Source organism: Microtus pennsylvanicus, chromosome 9, assembly GCF_037038515.1.
Source record: "Microtus pennsylvanicus isolate mMicPen1 chromosome 9, mMicPen1.hap1, whole genome shotgun sequence".
In the NCBI taxonomy this organism is placed as follows: Eukaryota; Metazoa; Chordata; class Mammalia; order Rodentia; family Cricetidae; genus Microtus; species Microtus pennsylvanicus.
The window spans coordinates 108,878,521-108,893,271 of record NC_134587.1 but is presented as its reverse complement, the minus strand read 5'-3'; the positions used below and the strand labels follow the sequence as shown (position 1 = coordinate 108,893,271).

The window sequence follows — 14,751 nt, the reverse complement described above, 5'->3', positions numbered from 1 at the left end:
CTTCCTGCTCCCCGCCCCCAAATGTGTAATGTTTCTGAAAGTGGGGCACCCCTGAGCACTTAGCTCCCCTGGGCCTCCATGGGCAGCTGGGAGGAGCCAGAAAGGGGAGAAGGAGGGAGCACATATAGGTGCCTCATACTGTGACCCCAATGAGAGGAGAACCAGCACCCTGCTCTGCCGTGGCTCCCTATTCCTTCCCACCCAGGCCAGCCCCTCAGCCTGTCACTTGAAGAGCTGTGACAAGGGCCGTGGATGGGTATGCCACATCAAGCATTCGCCATTGGCATCTAACTGCTGTTCGCCCAACCTGGTCTGTATATGTAGCTCTTTGGGGAAACCGAGGCAGGTGTGTGTGCGCGCGCGTGCGCGTGTGTGTGCATGTGTTTGTGCATGTATGTGTGAAGGCAACACTGGCAGAGATAGGAAGGACCAAAAGAGCCAAGTCTGAAGCCGGGTGGTGGTGGCGCACACCTTTAATCCCAGCACTTGGGAGGCAGAGGCAGGCGGATCTTTGTGAGTTCAAGGTCAGCCTGGTCTACAAGAGCTAGTTCCAGGACAGGCTCCAAAACCACAGAGAAACCTGTCTCGAAAAACCAAAAAAAAAAAAAAAAAAAAAAAAAAAAAAAAAAAGAGCCAAGTCTGTCCCCAGTAGGGCTCCTTGAATCCATCTCTTTGCTTCCAGCTGGGGCTCTGGACCCAGTTTCTCCATCTACATGTGGAGCAAGTCATGGCGGCCTTTCTGAGAGCAAGGGCTCTACAGAGAACACCAGAAGAGTAGCAAATAAGTTACAGTTCTAGCTGGCCTAGAACTCATGGCAATCCTCCTGCCTCAGCTTCCCAAGTGTGTCACTGCACCGACCCTTCCCTACCTCTCTGCTCCATCTCTCTGACTCTGCCCCTCCCCCAGGCTCCCTGCACCCCTCCCATTCGGTGCCATTGAAGTCAGTCTGCATGGGGTCACAGAGTCCCAGTGTCCCATGCCAGGGCCAAGACACAGCCTCATTGTCCCGGAGGCACTGACCCTGGGCCAGGCCAGGCCAGCTGGGCAGTGACATGACTCCTCCCCAAGGGGCCCCTCCCAAAGCACCATGAGCTTAGACACATGGGCCTCGATTTCCCCAAAAGATTATCATCTGTCTGCCTTGTCTAAGACCTGGAAATCGGGAAACTTTTAATTCAAGACAGGGTTTCTCTGTGGAACCCCAGCTGTTGTGGAACTCACTCTGTAGACCAGGCTGTCCTCAAGCTCACAGAGATCCACCTACCTCTGCCTCACGAGTGCTGGAGTCAAAGGTGTGTGCCATGTGCCTGGCTCTGGAAACATCTTTAGAGAAAAATCATACCACTTAAAATTCTTTCTTTCTTTTGAGACAGTAAGGCTACCCTCAAATACGTGGCCATCCCCATGTCACAACTTTTCAGGCACTAGGAAAAGGACTTTAAAATGTAACCTACAGGCTGGGGTTCAGTTTCTAGGCCTCTGCTTACCGTGCAGGAAGGCCTGGGCTCCATGCCCAGCACCCCATAAACCAAGTGTGGCTGTGACACCTGTCATCCCAGCACTGGGAAGTTAAAGCAAGAGGATCCGGAGTTCAAGGCTTAAGTCCATCCTGAGCTACATGAGACCTTATTTCAAAAAAACAAAAAAACGCCAGACTAACCTATCTTGCTTGGTGTGGGTTGTAATGTGGGGGTTGGGGGTTGTGGTGACTGACTTCCTGGCTTTCACTTCTACTTTGACTGGTGAGGGAGACAGAGAGTTTTTCTTTCTTTTCTTTTCTCCTCTCTTTTCATTTTCTTTCCCTTCTCAGTGTCAGTGTGTTCTGGGTTGGGGACAGCGTGGCTGGGCCTCGTAGGCGGTGCAAAAGTGCCTGGGTACTGACGGCTCCTCGTGGACCTGATGGGGCTGCCAGGGACCAGCCTGCACTTCTTAATCTTCCTCCTATTTATCCAGCTGGGCGGTGAGTGCTTACCTCACATCTCCTGGGTAGGGAGGGGTCCCCAGTGAGTGCCACATCTCTGCCATCTCTGTGGCCATGGTTACAGGGGATCATTGGTTTGCTTCTTCTCTTCTGCTGAGGGCCTGGCCCATTCTCATTTCCCATCTCTTTAAGTTGAAGAAGCCCAGGGAAGGTGCACGAAAGGTGGCATGTTCTGCTCACAGCTCACAGCACACATAGAATCTGCACAGGCAGGTTCACGGACACCTCATGGGCCAGGCTGGGATCCACCTCTGCCATGACTGCTGTGGGATTTGAGCCAATTCTATGCTTTCTGTGCCTCTGCCGTCCTCTGCAGACCACGAATCTGCAGCTTGTTGGTCCTCTATCTCAGTTTGATGGACAAGGACTTCACAGCAGCAGGGTCGCTGGCTGTCAGGGCACACCATGAGCTGAGACTCATGGCAAGAGGCAGGAACCCCAGATTTCTAGAGAGAACCACCATCACAGAGATAGCTTATTGGTGGTGGCAGAGAGGTGACAGCAAGGCCAGGAAAGATGGCTTCAGGCTGCAGGATTGGGGTCACCAGAGAGAACAGAAAGGATGAGGGGGCATACCTGTCACCTCAGAATCCAGAAGGCTCCCAGAGTTGGGCTCACCCTTGCCTGCAGTGTCCTGCTCTCTCAAGTAGCACAGGGACTCTGCTCACGGGACATCAGCATCTCCTGGTAGCCCTGACTGCCAGAAGCCATGTACACTCACAAGGACCTCAGCCTCTCCTGCCGAGAAGTACTCACTCTGCTCTGCCTATTGCTGTGCCCCCTGGAGCCGCAGGGATGTGAGAGAACTTAGAACTTGGGTAGTGAGGGAGGAAGGCTGAGGCTAGGACAGACAGATGGCCTGGAGGATGGGTGGATGGGTGGGAGAGTAGGGAGTAGGGGTGAAGGGGTGGGGTGGTGCTGGTGGGGTCGGCGAGTGAGCAGTCTGCGATTGCATGTGTTGATGGCAAACAGACATGCAGACAGGAAAGGGAGTAGGCAGGCTGACGCCTCACGTGTCCCACTGCGCTGTGACACTACTGTTATTTTCTCTTGCCTTTCAGTCTCCTGCAGAGACTGCTGCTTTGAGAGGCCACCGCCTTACCCAGATGGAGACTCAGGTCTGGCACAGCCCCTCCCAAGCAGAGAGCCACAGCAGGCTCTGCCTCATCTTGTCCCTGTCCTGCTGTCCAGGCAGTTCCCTGGGTGCTCATGCTGAAAAATCTAATCTACCTGAATGGGGGGGCTCAGTCAATCCAGCATGTGCAAAGTCCCAAGGTGGAGTTGGCGCTACACCTGTGATGTCCAGAAACTGCCTGCAGGGCGGAGAAGGGCAAGCACGAGGGATGCAGAACACCCAGGACACTTCCGCTAGCGGAGTCTACCTCTCACACTCCCACCGTCTCCTCCAGGCTTCTTGTCCGGACCCAGGAACTTGAGCTGTTACAGGGTTTCCGGGGCAGAGTATGAATGCTCCTGGCAGTATGACGGCGCTGAGGACAATGTCACTCACTTCCTGAGGTGCTGGTGAGGACCCATCCCCACAGCCTAACTTGTTCCCCAAATCCACTATAGCCAAGATCTGTGTGATCCCTGCCAATCTTTGTCATGTGACAGCAACAGCATGTCACTACAAGGGGTAGAAGGAGCATACAACATGTTTTTAATCTTTATTTATTTATTTATTTATTTATTTTGGGTTTTTTCGAGACAGGGTTTCTCTGTGGCTTTGGAGTCTGTCCTGGAACTAGCTCTGTAGACCAGGCTGGTCTCGAACTCACTTTAATCTTTATTTTTTATTTTGGTCTTTCGAGACTGGGTTTTTCTGTGTAGCCCTGGCTGTCCTGGAACTCACCGAGATCTGCCTGCCTCTGCCTCCCAAGTGCTGGAATTAAACAGTGCCCAATTTATTTTCTAGTCTTCATTCTCAAACTCACCTTTAAGATTCTCTCCTGCCCATTCCCTCGCCCCACCCACCCGCTCCCCTGACTCATCACTAACCTTCCTTCTGCAGCTTTGGCGGTGGGCGCTGCTGTTACTTTCATGCAGGCAAGTCCAGGACTGTGCGGTTCTCAGAGCAGGCTGGCGTCCCTGTGCTTTCTAACGTCACGTTTTGGGTGGAGTCTCGACTCAACAACTGGACCATGAAGTCTCTGGAGATATCACTGTGCCTGTCCCACTGGAGTGAGCTCTCTGTCTTACCTGTCCCTCTGTCACACCGGGTGTAGGACACTGCCTTACAAGGCAGTCTGGCTGCTTGGGAATACCCTATCACAGGACTCCTAGGTTTCTTCTGGCGTGGCCTGAGCCTCTGCTCGCTGCAGTCCTACAAGCCCCTCCTGGGAGCTGTGTGTTTTCATGACTCAGCGTGTGCTTGACAGAGTCCTGTTCAGGGTGTGCATGTGTGAGGATGTGGGTTGTGGGCAGCTTCAGGGACGCGGATGTGGGTGAGCTAGAGAGGGGGGCTGCGCATCCTTCCACTGAGACTGGCAGAGTGAACCCCCAGACGCAGGAAATTAATCAGGGCAGCAAAAAGTTCACTTGTCTGTGGGAACATACCCCAGCAAGATGTTTGTTTTGGGGGCTGGATAAGGCTGAGGTTAGACTAGGATTTTCTGCAAACTCTACCAGCCACACCCCCAGCCCCTCACTGGGGATTCTAGGCAGGGGTTCTACCTCTTATCATGCCCCCAGCATTTTGTTCGTTAAGTTTTATTTACTTTTATTTTACGTGTATGTGTGTTTTGCCTGCATATCTGGTGCCCAGGAAGGTCAGAAGAGGGCGCTGGATACCCTGGAGGTAGAGTTACAGTTCTGAGCTGCCATGTGGGTCCTCTCAGGTGCTTGGAACCCCTGAGTCATTTCCAGCCCTTTAATACAGTCAATTTTTCAGCCATGTGGTGATGGCACACGCCTTTCATCCTAGCACTTAAGAGGCAGAGGCAGGTGAATCTTTGTGAGTTCGAGGTCAGCCTGGTCTACAGAGTTCCAGGACAGCCAGAATTGTTAGAGAAATCCTGTCTTGAAAAAACAAACAAACAAACAATCTATTTTTTAAAAATCATTGGATTGGGGACATAAGTCAGCAAGTAGTCATGATTAGCATACACGGAGCCCTAAACACCACAAGTACCAGTCACGGGGGTGCACGCTTGTCATGCCTGCTCGTGGGAGGCCAGCCTCAGCTACAAAAGACCCTGGACTGAAGAAAAAAAAAGCTGAGCCAAAACGTCTGTACCACACACAACCCTGGGTACAGAATGATGGCCTTAGCTGGGTCTGCAGGGGTCTCTCATCTTGTCAGAGTGACCCGCGGGTGGTACCGGGGACAGAAGGCCGGCCTTAGCTGGGTCTGCAGGGGTCTCTCATCTCGTCAGAGTGACCCGCGGGTGGTACCGGGTACAGAAGGCCGGCCTTAGCTGGGTCTGCAGGGGTCTCTCATCTCGTCAGAGTGACCCGCGGGTGGTACCGGGGACAGAAGGCCGGCCTTAGCTGGGTCTGGAAATTTGCACTCAAGTGACAGGCACGACTCCCTCCCCCCAGTCAAGTTCAACCATCCCCTGGGGAACGTCAAAGTGTCACATTCAGATGGGCAGTTACGCCTGGATTGGAATGTTTCCGATGAAGTCCCGGCTGAGGTGCAGTTCAGGCGCCGGACCCCCACAACAAATTGGACATTGGTGAGTTTGTTTCCCAGGTCAAAGGTCACCTTTGCACCAATAATGTCGCCCTGTTGGTGTCTTCATCCTCCGAGCTGGGGGTTCTGCCTTCCTCTTGCTCTGATGGCGATCTCCCTGCTTGAGCCCCCCTCCCCGCCTAGTGGCACCCCTTCCCCTCCTAGAGGATCCTGTCGGCATCACGCTTCTTTGAGAAGCTCGGGCTGCCTTTTGCTGCGGGGTCCCTGCAGTCCAGCCTCTCACTCCCTCGTGGGTGGTCGTCACCCTGTCCGAGGGCTAGCCCTCTCAGTCCCACCCACCCCGGCTTCACAGAGCAGTATGACCAGTCTTGCTTCCTCAGAATCATTTTCTCCTTTGCTCCCTCCCTCTTTCTCTCCCCAGCTCACTTCTCAGCCACTGGAGCCCCATGCCTCCCCCACTTCTGTGATTCTACCCAGGCCTCAGTTTTCCCCTCATACAAACGGGAAATGGGTCAGGAGAGCTGGGCAGCTCCACCTTTCACGTCAGTGCTGAGGAGGTGCTGGAGGGAGGGCGCTCAGGCTGCACAGTGAGGTCCAGGCTCCAAGAGCAAAACAGAAAAGCTTCAAGCACTCATTTCTGGGCCATGAAGTTTAAACCAACCACACACACAATCTCTTTCTCTTTTAGGGTGGCTGTGGACCCCAGAATGACTCTGGCTTAGGTATGATTGGGGACATTCAGGACAGCAGTTCTGATGAGCATGAACCAGTCCCCTAGTGCATGCAGGGCTGTGGCCTGCCCTGTGGCTCAGCATGGGTTTATCCAATCCTGCAATCCACAGAGAGGTGGAAAAGAACCCGGGTCATGGTCGAGGGATGGGGCGGGGCTCCAGCGAATGAGCAGGAGTGGCTGAAGAGAGACCCACAGACAATCAGAGCACACAGTGTTGGTCAGCCCCAGCACACTGACCCCGTGGTTAATGCCCTGCCTCTACCCAGAGTCCTGTCTTTGCCCTTGGGAGAACGTAGCCCAGGAGTTCCAGATCCGGCGGCGTAGGTGGCAGCTCTCCTCGGGGGCCCCTGGGGGTCCCTGGAGTAATTGGAGCAACTCTGTGTGTGTTCCGCCAGGTGAGCGGGCCCTGGGTTACAAGCACTAGGAAAGGGTCCACAGAGCTATGTGTCAATCATCCCAACATAGGAAAGCTGAGGCGGGAGGACTATGGTTTTGAGGTCAACCTAGGCACCATAGCCAGACCCTCTCTCAAAAGGAATAAAGGATGTGCCAGCAAGTTCCAGACATCAAGCTGAGGGGATTAGAAGTAAGGCCACGGGGAAAGCCTGCTCAGGCCTCTGGAACAGTGCCCTGCCTCAGAGCTCTTCCTCACTCTGTGCGGTCTCTAGCTGCAGGCAGCAAGCCTGTGACTGAAGGTGTGGTGTCTCCTCTCTCCTTACAGAACCCTTACCCCAGCCTGAGGTCAAGTTCCTGGTGGAGCCACTTGGCCAAGGTGGAAGACGGCGTCTGACCATGCAAAAACAGGTGACCGGGTCAGCCTGGGCTGTGGTTGGCCTGGGCAGGGGCAGGTGACCGGGCCAGTCTGGGCTGTGGTTGGCCTGGGCAGGGGCAGGTGACCGGGCCAGCCTGGGCTGGGGTTGGCCTGGGCAGGGGCAGAAGGTGGGAGTGGAGGAGAAAGAGACACAGGGAAAGCTGGAAGTGGCAGAAGCCACAGGTGGTGGGGTCAACTCTGAAGGTTGGCAGGGTATGGTGGCCAGCACCTGTCACTCCGGCACAGGAGAGGGGGTTCCAGGAGGTCATCCTCAGCCAGCCTGTGTGTGTGTGTGTGAGCAGGGGAGGGCAGTGTCCTGGGTCCTCATGCCCATCTCCTGTTCTGCAGTCGCCACAGCCTGCTGTCCCTGAGGGCTGCCTGGGAGTCGAGCGCGGTGCCCACGTGATGTACTTGGTGGATGTGAACATGCTGTCCTGTCCGTGCCAGCATCAGCCCTCAAGGACTGTGTCCCTGGGCGAGACGCTGAGCCTTTCTGGGGCTGCCTATGAGCTGGCCGTGGTCACCAAGACTCGCTTCGGCCGCAGCTCCAACCAGAAGTGGTGCATTCCTGCCCAAGACCTTGCAGGTGCTCAGGGACCAGGGGCGGGAACATGAGGGTGGTGGGATCCATCCTGTGCACCAAGCATGTGTGGGCCCGGGTTCATGTTTCACACAGAAGGATGAGATTAAGATGCTGTCCAAGTGGAAGGCACAGTAAAAATTCAGTCGTTGAGATGTATGTCTAATGTAGGACTTTAAACCACTCAAAGGGGCAACTGAGCCTCCAGCTCCAGCCGCGGGGATCTGACGTGCTCCTCTGGTCTCTGTGGAAGTGCACACACAGGACAGACAAGTTTTTAAAATTCTAATTGACAAGCTCTGCCTTAGACCAGCTGCAGTCTCCATCGGTGGGATGACGGGTTGTGCTGCATGCCCGCTGTGTGTATATCTGACTGAATTATCTCTCATGAGAAAGTTCACTGTCTCGCGTGTGCACACATGCTAGGGTGTGTGTGTGGAGGGCAGAGGCCAACCTTCCATGGGTTCCAGGGATCTAACTCAGTTTGCCAGACCTGGCAGCAATTGCCTTTACCTACTTTGCCATCTTGCCAGCCCCTAAAATATTTTTATCTACTAAACGGGAGACCAGTTGGGCACACTGGCTGTAACTGTCACTCCAGCACTCGGGAGGCAGAGGCAGGTGGGTCTCTGTGAGTGCAAGGTCATCCTGGTCTACAGAGAAAGAGGACAGCCAGGGCTACACAGAGAAACCCTGCCTCAAAAACCAACCAAACAAAAAGTATTAGCCTGGCATACAGTTTGTGCTCAATAGGTGCCAGTTGATCTCCTCAGAGGTGGAGGCAGAGTGTGGGTCTGGGATTGTCACTGATATGCTGGTGACACTTGGGGTTCCTTCCAGAGACGAGAACCCTGAATGTCAGCGTGGAAGGCAATGTAACATCCATGCACTGGGTAGCCCAGGCTCCAGACACCACCTACTGCGTGGAGCGACAGGCACGGGGCCATGACGGGAACCACACCCACTGTACCCTGATTGCACCACCAGAAGACGGGGACCCTGCTAGGGTAGGTATGTCACTCTCAGATAAATATCCTCGTAATAACACATGGCTAGCCCCAACCTGCGGGGTCTGTGCAGACAGAGGGCGTCTGAAGCCCAGAGAGGTGCCTCACTTACTCTGAGTGACACGGGCCGGAACCCTGAGGACTGGCATCTCCAACCTTGGCTGGGTTCCCAGACTCCTCCCTGGGCAGGTCACACCCTGGGCATAATGAGTCTCACATACGGTGGTTATTTAAACATTCTCCTGCCAGGGAAGGTGGCAATTCACAGTTGCTTGTTGTGAGTTAAAGAGGTCTGGAGAAGAAGCCAGATGGTCCCGGCAGTGTCTGAGTTTGGGCTGGAGCCCTAGCGGGAGGGGGCGCACTTTCGTGGCTCTCAGGCCCAGCTGAGGCTGCAGAGCTGAGTTCCTTACCCACGGAGTAGAGACTGGAGTAGTGAGATGAAGGATCCAGGAGAAAGGCATAAGGGATTTGAGGTACGAGTCCTAGAAAACAGCACAGCCAGCACAAAGACTGAGGGTTAAGAGCACAGCGGATTCAGTGGCCTCGCTCTGCTGGTCCTTCCAGTGACCCACAGCTGGAGCTCAGAGCCTGCGCTGGGCCAGGGGCGATGTTACCGCCTCACCGTCTTCGGCTCCAAGAATCCAGAGAACCCAGTGTTGTGGTCCACGATCCTGTCCAGTTACTTCTTTGCGGGTAACGGTAAGTAGCTCTGACCTGTGCTTTGTGTCCTTGTGACCTTGGAGTGTCAGGTGACCTGTGGACAGGTCAAGGGCTGTTGACAGAATCAGGGCTGTGGGCAGAGCCAGGGCTGTGGGTGGAAACAGGTCTGTGGGCGGGGCCAGGGCTGTGGGTGGAAACAGGTCTGTGGGCGGGGCCAGGGCTGTGGGTGGAAACAAGTCTGTGGGCGGGGCCAGGGCTATGGGTGGAAACAGGTCTATGGGCGGGGCCAGGGCTGTGGGTGGAAACAGGTCTGTGGGCGGGGCCAGGGCTGTGGGTGGAAACAGGTCTATGGGCAGGGCCAGGGCTGTGGGTGGAAACAGGTCTGTGGGCGGGGCCAGGGCTGTGGGTGGAAACAGGTCTGTGGGCGGGGCCAGGGCTGTGGGTGGAAACAGGTCTGTGGGCGGGGCCAGGGCTGTGGGTGGAAACAGGTCTGTGGGCGGGGCCAGGGCTGTGGGTGGAAACAAGTCTGTGGGCGGGGCCAGGGCTGTGGGTGGAAACAGGTCTATGGGCGGGGCCAGGGCTGTGGGTGGAAACAGGTCTATGGGCAGGGCCAGGGCTGTGGGTGGAAACAGGTCTGTGGGCGGGGCCAGGGCTGTGGGTGGAAACAGGTCTATGGGCGGGGCCAGGGCTGTGGGTGGAAACAGGTCTGTGGGCGGGGCCAGGGCTGTGGGTGGAAACAGGTCTGTGAGCAGGGACAGGAATGTGGGCGTTGCCCAGAATGTGAGTAGGCAAAATGCTAATACTATGGTTGGAGTCACGTCAATTGTGTGGCCAAGGCTACACGTAGAACCCAATGGGGGTGTCAGGAAGTGGGTGGAGCCATGGCAGTGGGTGGAGCCTGGCGCGGTCACCGCGGTGGGCGGGGCCTTCGCTTGGGCAGTCCCACCGCTGAAGGTTTTGCACAGCCTCGGCAGCAGGGACCCCGCGCCACCTGTCGGTGAGGAACCACAGCGGGGACTCGGTGTTCGTGGAGTGGGCGCCGTCGCTGCTGAGTGCCTGTCCGGGGGTCCTGATGCGATACGTCGTGCGCTGCGAGGCTGAGGACCGCGAGTGGGCGTCAGGTGCGGTGGGGCACGTCGGAGGGAACCCGAGGCTGGGCGCACCCCCTAGTCCTCCCTTAAACTTGTGAGCCTGTGAGGACCATTCTCACTTAAAGCACCGCTTTTATTTTTTTTTACACGTTTTAACTACGTGTTTACTGATTCGTTTACCGTTTATAATAACGTCGTGTCCGCGGAGCACGCGTGGGCCAGAGGACAGCTTGCAGGTCTGGCCCTGGGGTCGAACTCTCTTGAGGCTGCCTTCACCCAGGATTCACCCAGCCTGCCTTGCTTTTTGATTTTTTTTTGAGTCTCACTCTGTAGTCCAGGCTAGCCTCAAATTTACAGCAATCCTGTCTCAGCTTCCTCAGGAGCTAGAGGTGGAACCTTTGACTGTTTCTGCTAAACTTCGGCTATCGGTTGATGATTTTATGTGCACGTGTATTACCCGCATTTCTGTCCGTGCACCACGAGCGTGCCTGATGGCTGCAGAGGCCGACAGTTGTGAGCTGCCCTGTGGGTGCTGGGAACTGAACTCGGTTTACCCTACAGGGCTGCCCCCGAGTGTCAGACTCGACCCACGTGTCATGAAAGGAGCCCTAACCCACGTTGCCTCCCTCCAGCAGAGTGGCTCGTGCCACCCACGAAGACCCAAGTGACACTCCAGGGACTGCGCAGTGGCGTGGTGTACAAAGTCCAGGTGCGAGCCGACACTGCGCAGCTCCGAGGCGCCTGGAGCCGCCCCCAGCACTTCAGCTTCGGTGAGTGGGACCGCAGCCAGCTGCTTACCCAGAATGCACTTTGCTGCTCTTCCTGTAATGACCTCCACAGCCCGGTGGTGGCCAAGATTGCCCCTGCAGCTTTCCATGGACCTCCGCAAAAAGGACTAGTCGGAATTCCTCTTCTCCTTTGGCCTTCCTCACCTGCCTGCAATATTTGATCCCCACCCCCTCGCCACACACTTGTTAAACTCCTATTCATCCTTCAAAACCATGCTGTAAAGTTCCCTCCTCCAGGAAGCTCTCCCTACCTGCCTCTGATCACAGCGACAGGGTAGCTGCTCTCTGCCCTCTTGACTCCTTGGGTTGCTGCACCTGGGTCAAACTGTCTTCCCTAGTCAGGCGGCTTCTGCCCTGCGGGGTGGGAAAGAAGGAAGGGCTCACCTCCCTCAGCTCAAGTTGTCCCTCCCGCCCACAGAGGTGCAGATTTCCCGTTTATCCATCATTTTCGTGTCCCTGGGGAGCTTTGTTAGCGTACTCCTTCTCGGCGGCCTCGGATACGTTGGCTTGAACAGGTAAGTCTCGCCTTCCTCCTCCCGAGCTGACATTAGGGCAGTGTTGAGCCCAAAGTGTGTATCTGTCCTGGTCTTAGAGACAAGGAGACGGGGCACTGAGGGCCAGGAACCAGATGTACTCGGTCACACCACACCCTTTACAGCATAACGGGAAAAAAGGGGAGACTCAGAAGCCCCCTCTGATCTGCCACCCTTTCTTCCCAGGGTGGCCTGGCACTTGTGCCCACCGCTGCCCACACCCTGTGCCAGCACGGCTGTGGAGTTCCCTGAAAGCCAGGGCAAGCAGGTAAATGTTCCTTTTCAGCTTCGGACTGTTGTTTGGCGCGCACTGTGGGCGGGCTGGAAAGCCAGACAGGCAGCGGAGTCTTCTAGAAGTCATATCATAGAAGCAGAACCTAAGTGGCTTCGACAGACAGGGAACTTGAAAAGCAAACGCCAGACTGTGTGCTTCAGGCATGGCTGGACCCAGGAAGACGGGATCCTGCTCCCTGGGAATAGCTCGCCTCCTGAGGGCCTCACCCCTGACTGGTTCAGGGGACTCTCTGGCCTCCCCGTTAGCTGCCGCCTAAGTCTCAGGGCCAGATCTGATTGGTCCACCTGAGTCACAGGCTTAGTGGAGCTCGCGTCTAGAGTGCTCTGGCCAGTCCAAAGAGATGCATGGTCACGTGGGCTGAGGAAAGAGGGGCACTCCTGAGAACTCCCGACTACGTAGCTTGGCCGAGGCACTGGTCCCGCCCACACACCCTCACGCTGCCCCGCCCCCTCACTCAGTCATGGCTCCGCCCACAGCCCTGGCTCTGTCCCTCCTTTAAGGCTTGGCAGTGGCGCAGCCCTGAGGACTTCCCAGAGGTGCTGTGCCCGCGAGAAACGCTGGTGGTGGAGGTGGCCCGGGACGCGGGGGACGGGACGGGATCGCCGCAGGCTGCCCCTGCGCCCGCCCTGCACACCGCGCAGTCTTTGGAGGACGGGAGACAGATGCCCGGACGCCCGGAGGCCAGGGGCCTGGGCCAGCACTGTCCCCGCAGCGGCCTGGCCCATGAGAGACTCCCGCTGCTCCTGGGGGGTGTGACCCAGGGAGCCTCCACATTTGGCGATCTTTGGTGGACTCAGAGGACTGATGAGCCAGGACACTCCAGCCGTCCTGTGGGTCAAGCGGACTGACGGGGCAAGCCTGGGCCCTATCATTGGTCTCTGCTTCGGGTCCTTCAGATTGAGGGGACCTGGTCCTGTGCCCTGGGCTGGGCCTAACCCCGCGAGCACTAGACAGGGAGTCTGGATATTAGAGCGTCATAAGCGAGGTGACTGCGGGCTCAGCACCGTGAGAGTGGGCGGCAGGGCCTAGACATCTGCGGGAAGCCACACATCCAGACTCAGTTTCCCTGTGGAGTACTGAGCACTTAATAAATGGGCCTTCCCAGTGACTGACAGCTGAAGCTGGCCTTCCTGTGCACTTCCGGGGTAGCCTGAGCTACATGAGACCCCGAGTGGAGGACAGTGAGTTGTACCTGGGTGGGAGGGACAGTGGTGGTGTGAGGCCTCGCTGTCCAGATCAGGGGCCGCCGCACCCCAGGTGCACCCCATGTCCACTCCTGTCTGCATAGCCGCGAGATAAAAACACGCGTCCTTAACTGCTCACGTGACCGCCAGGGGGCAGCCGCGGCGTCCGCAGGGTGTGAGAACCCGGAAACCCGGCCTTTTACAGGAGTAACCGCCCCCAGGGCCAGCTCTAGGGGGGGGTCCAGCCGCACCGTGGTTCCTGTAGCTCAGGCTAGCCCAAACTCCCAGTCATCTGGACTCAGGCTCTCCAGCGCTGGGGTGTGTCGGGTTCCTCCAGGCACCCGGAGGCTGAGCTGGTCAGAGGAGGCTGCGCTTGGGAGACTTTTCCAACACAAATGGAGTCAGCCGGGGCGGAGGGGGGGGGGGCAGGAGCAGTCAGACCAGACCTGGGGGTGGGGAGTCAGTCACCTGCATCGGGCCCGCATGGTGACCAAAACTTGCCATCCAGCTCCCTGTTTGTGTCCTACCGCTAACAGGAAAGACAACAGGCCAGGAGAGGGTGACAGCCTAGGAGTCCCCTTCCCCGCAGAGAGGGGCTGGGGGCGTGGCTCAGGGGAGAGTGATTTTCTTTAAGGCAGATCGCCTTGGGTTCAACCCTCACCAGTCCCAAACATCACAACACTGGCAGTGAACCAGGCACAGCCTGCGGTGCATGAGATGTCTCACAGAATGGTGCAGGCAAACACAGATGCAGCCATCAACAAACTGGAACCATGATGGGGGCTGAGAGGGTACAGGGTGAGGGGTCCAAGAGGAGGCCGTGCTGGGGCCGTGAGTGTGAGGCCGTGAGTGTGAGGACCTGAGGAGGCCAGCAGCGGTGTAGAGCGGCTGGATAAAGGTCTGTGGCCAGGGACCCAGGCAGTTCACCGTCCTCAGCCTTAGCCTCCAAAGTGCCGGGGACCGGTGTGCGCCCTCCTTCAGCCCTCTTGGTGGTTGCCATCTGTGGGTGGCAGGTGTGGAGCCTGTCAAAAGCTGCCTCAATTCCTCCCCAGGCGCCTCCCTGCGGTGTCCAGGAGCCTCTGCCTCTGGCTGGGATGGGTGGATTGTCACAGGTTCTGGGGAATATGTCCCGTGGGCAGTGACCAGACCACAGAGCAGCCCCAGGGTCGCCGCCTGTGCCAGGCAGCTGGTGCTCTAAAGCTGTTTATTCACACTGCGTTCACACCCCACACACTTGCTCATTTAAAGTGCAGAATTCGTTGACTTTTAGCGCACATTCACTTGGTGTGCAAACTGTCACAGCCCCAAGCATCTTCTGTCTCTGGGGATTAGCCTGTTCTGGGCACTTCAGAGCAATGGGGTCACTCTGCGCTGGCTGCTGTCAATCGCCCACGTTGTATTTTTGAGGTTTCCCAGCACTGTCAGCTCTTTCTTCTTCGCAGCTGAGTAGTAT

General features: G+C 56.7%; 2 protein-coding genes across 4 annotated transcripts in view; one reads left to right on the top strand and one right to left on the bottom strand.

Annotated features, from left to right (window-relative positions):
- The window catches only part of Slc5a5 (solute carrier family 5 member 5), a 90,593-nt gene that overhangs the window by 2,104 nt on the left and 73,738 nt on the right, over positions 1–14,751 (bottom strand). The gene's annotated exons all lie outside the window — the stretch shown is intronic.
- Il12rb1 (interleukin 12 receptor subunit beta 1) lies at positions 1,726–13,222 on the top strand. Of its 3 annotated transcripts, none has more exons than XM_075987164.1 (16): positions 1,726–1,961; positions 3,044–3,100; positions 3,392–3,500; positions 3,994–4,163; positions 5,523–5,659; positions 6,305–6,338; positions 6,616–6,744; positions 7,071–7,153; positions 7,509–7,746; positions 8,581–8,751; positions 9,312–9,446; positions 10,373–10,528; positions 11,131–11,268; positions 11,705–11,801; positions 12,006–12,087; positions 12,615–13,222. In XM_075987164.1, the coding sequence occupies exons 1-16, from the start codon at positions 1,901–1,903 to the stop codon at positions 12,960–12,962; spliced, it is 2,145 nt and encodes a 714-aa protein (XP_075843279.1). In that variant the 5' UTR covers positions 1,726–1,900; the 3' UTR covers positions 12,963–13,222. The 3 variants fall into 3 exon arrangements, with proteins under 3 accessions (XP_075843279.1, XP_075843277.1, XP_075843276.1); XM_075987162.1 differs by having other exon boundaries at positions 3,392–3,506; positions 11,134–11,268; XM_075987161.1 differs by having other exon boundaries at positions 3,392–3,506.

Excerpts from the sequence above, each read along its gene's own strand:
- Il12rb1 (XM_075987161.1), top strand. The coding sequence starts at position 1,901 with ATGGGGCTGCCAGGGACCAGCCTGCACTTCTTAATCTTCCTCCTATTT. Across the intron at positions 3,507-3,993 it reads ACTCACTTCCTGAGGTGCTG|CTTTGGCGGTGGGCGCTGCT; the intron begins GTGAGGACCCAT and ends TTCCTTCTGCAG. Across the intron at positions 6,339-6,615 it reads CCAGAATGACTCTGGCTTAG|AGTCCTGTCTTTGCCCTTGG; the intron begins GTATGATTGGGG and ends GCCTCTACCCAG.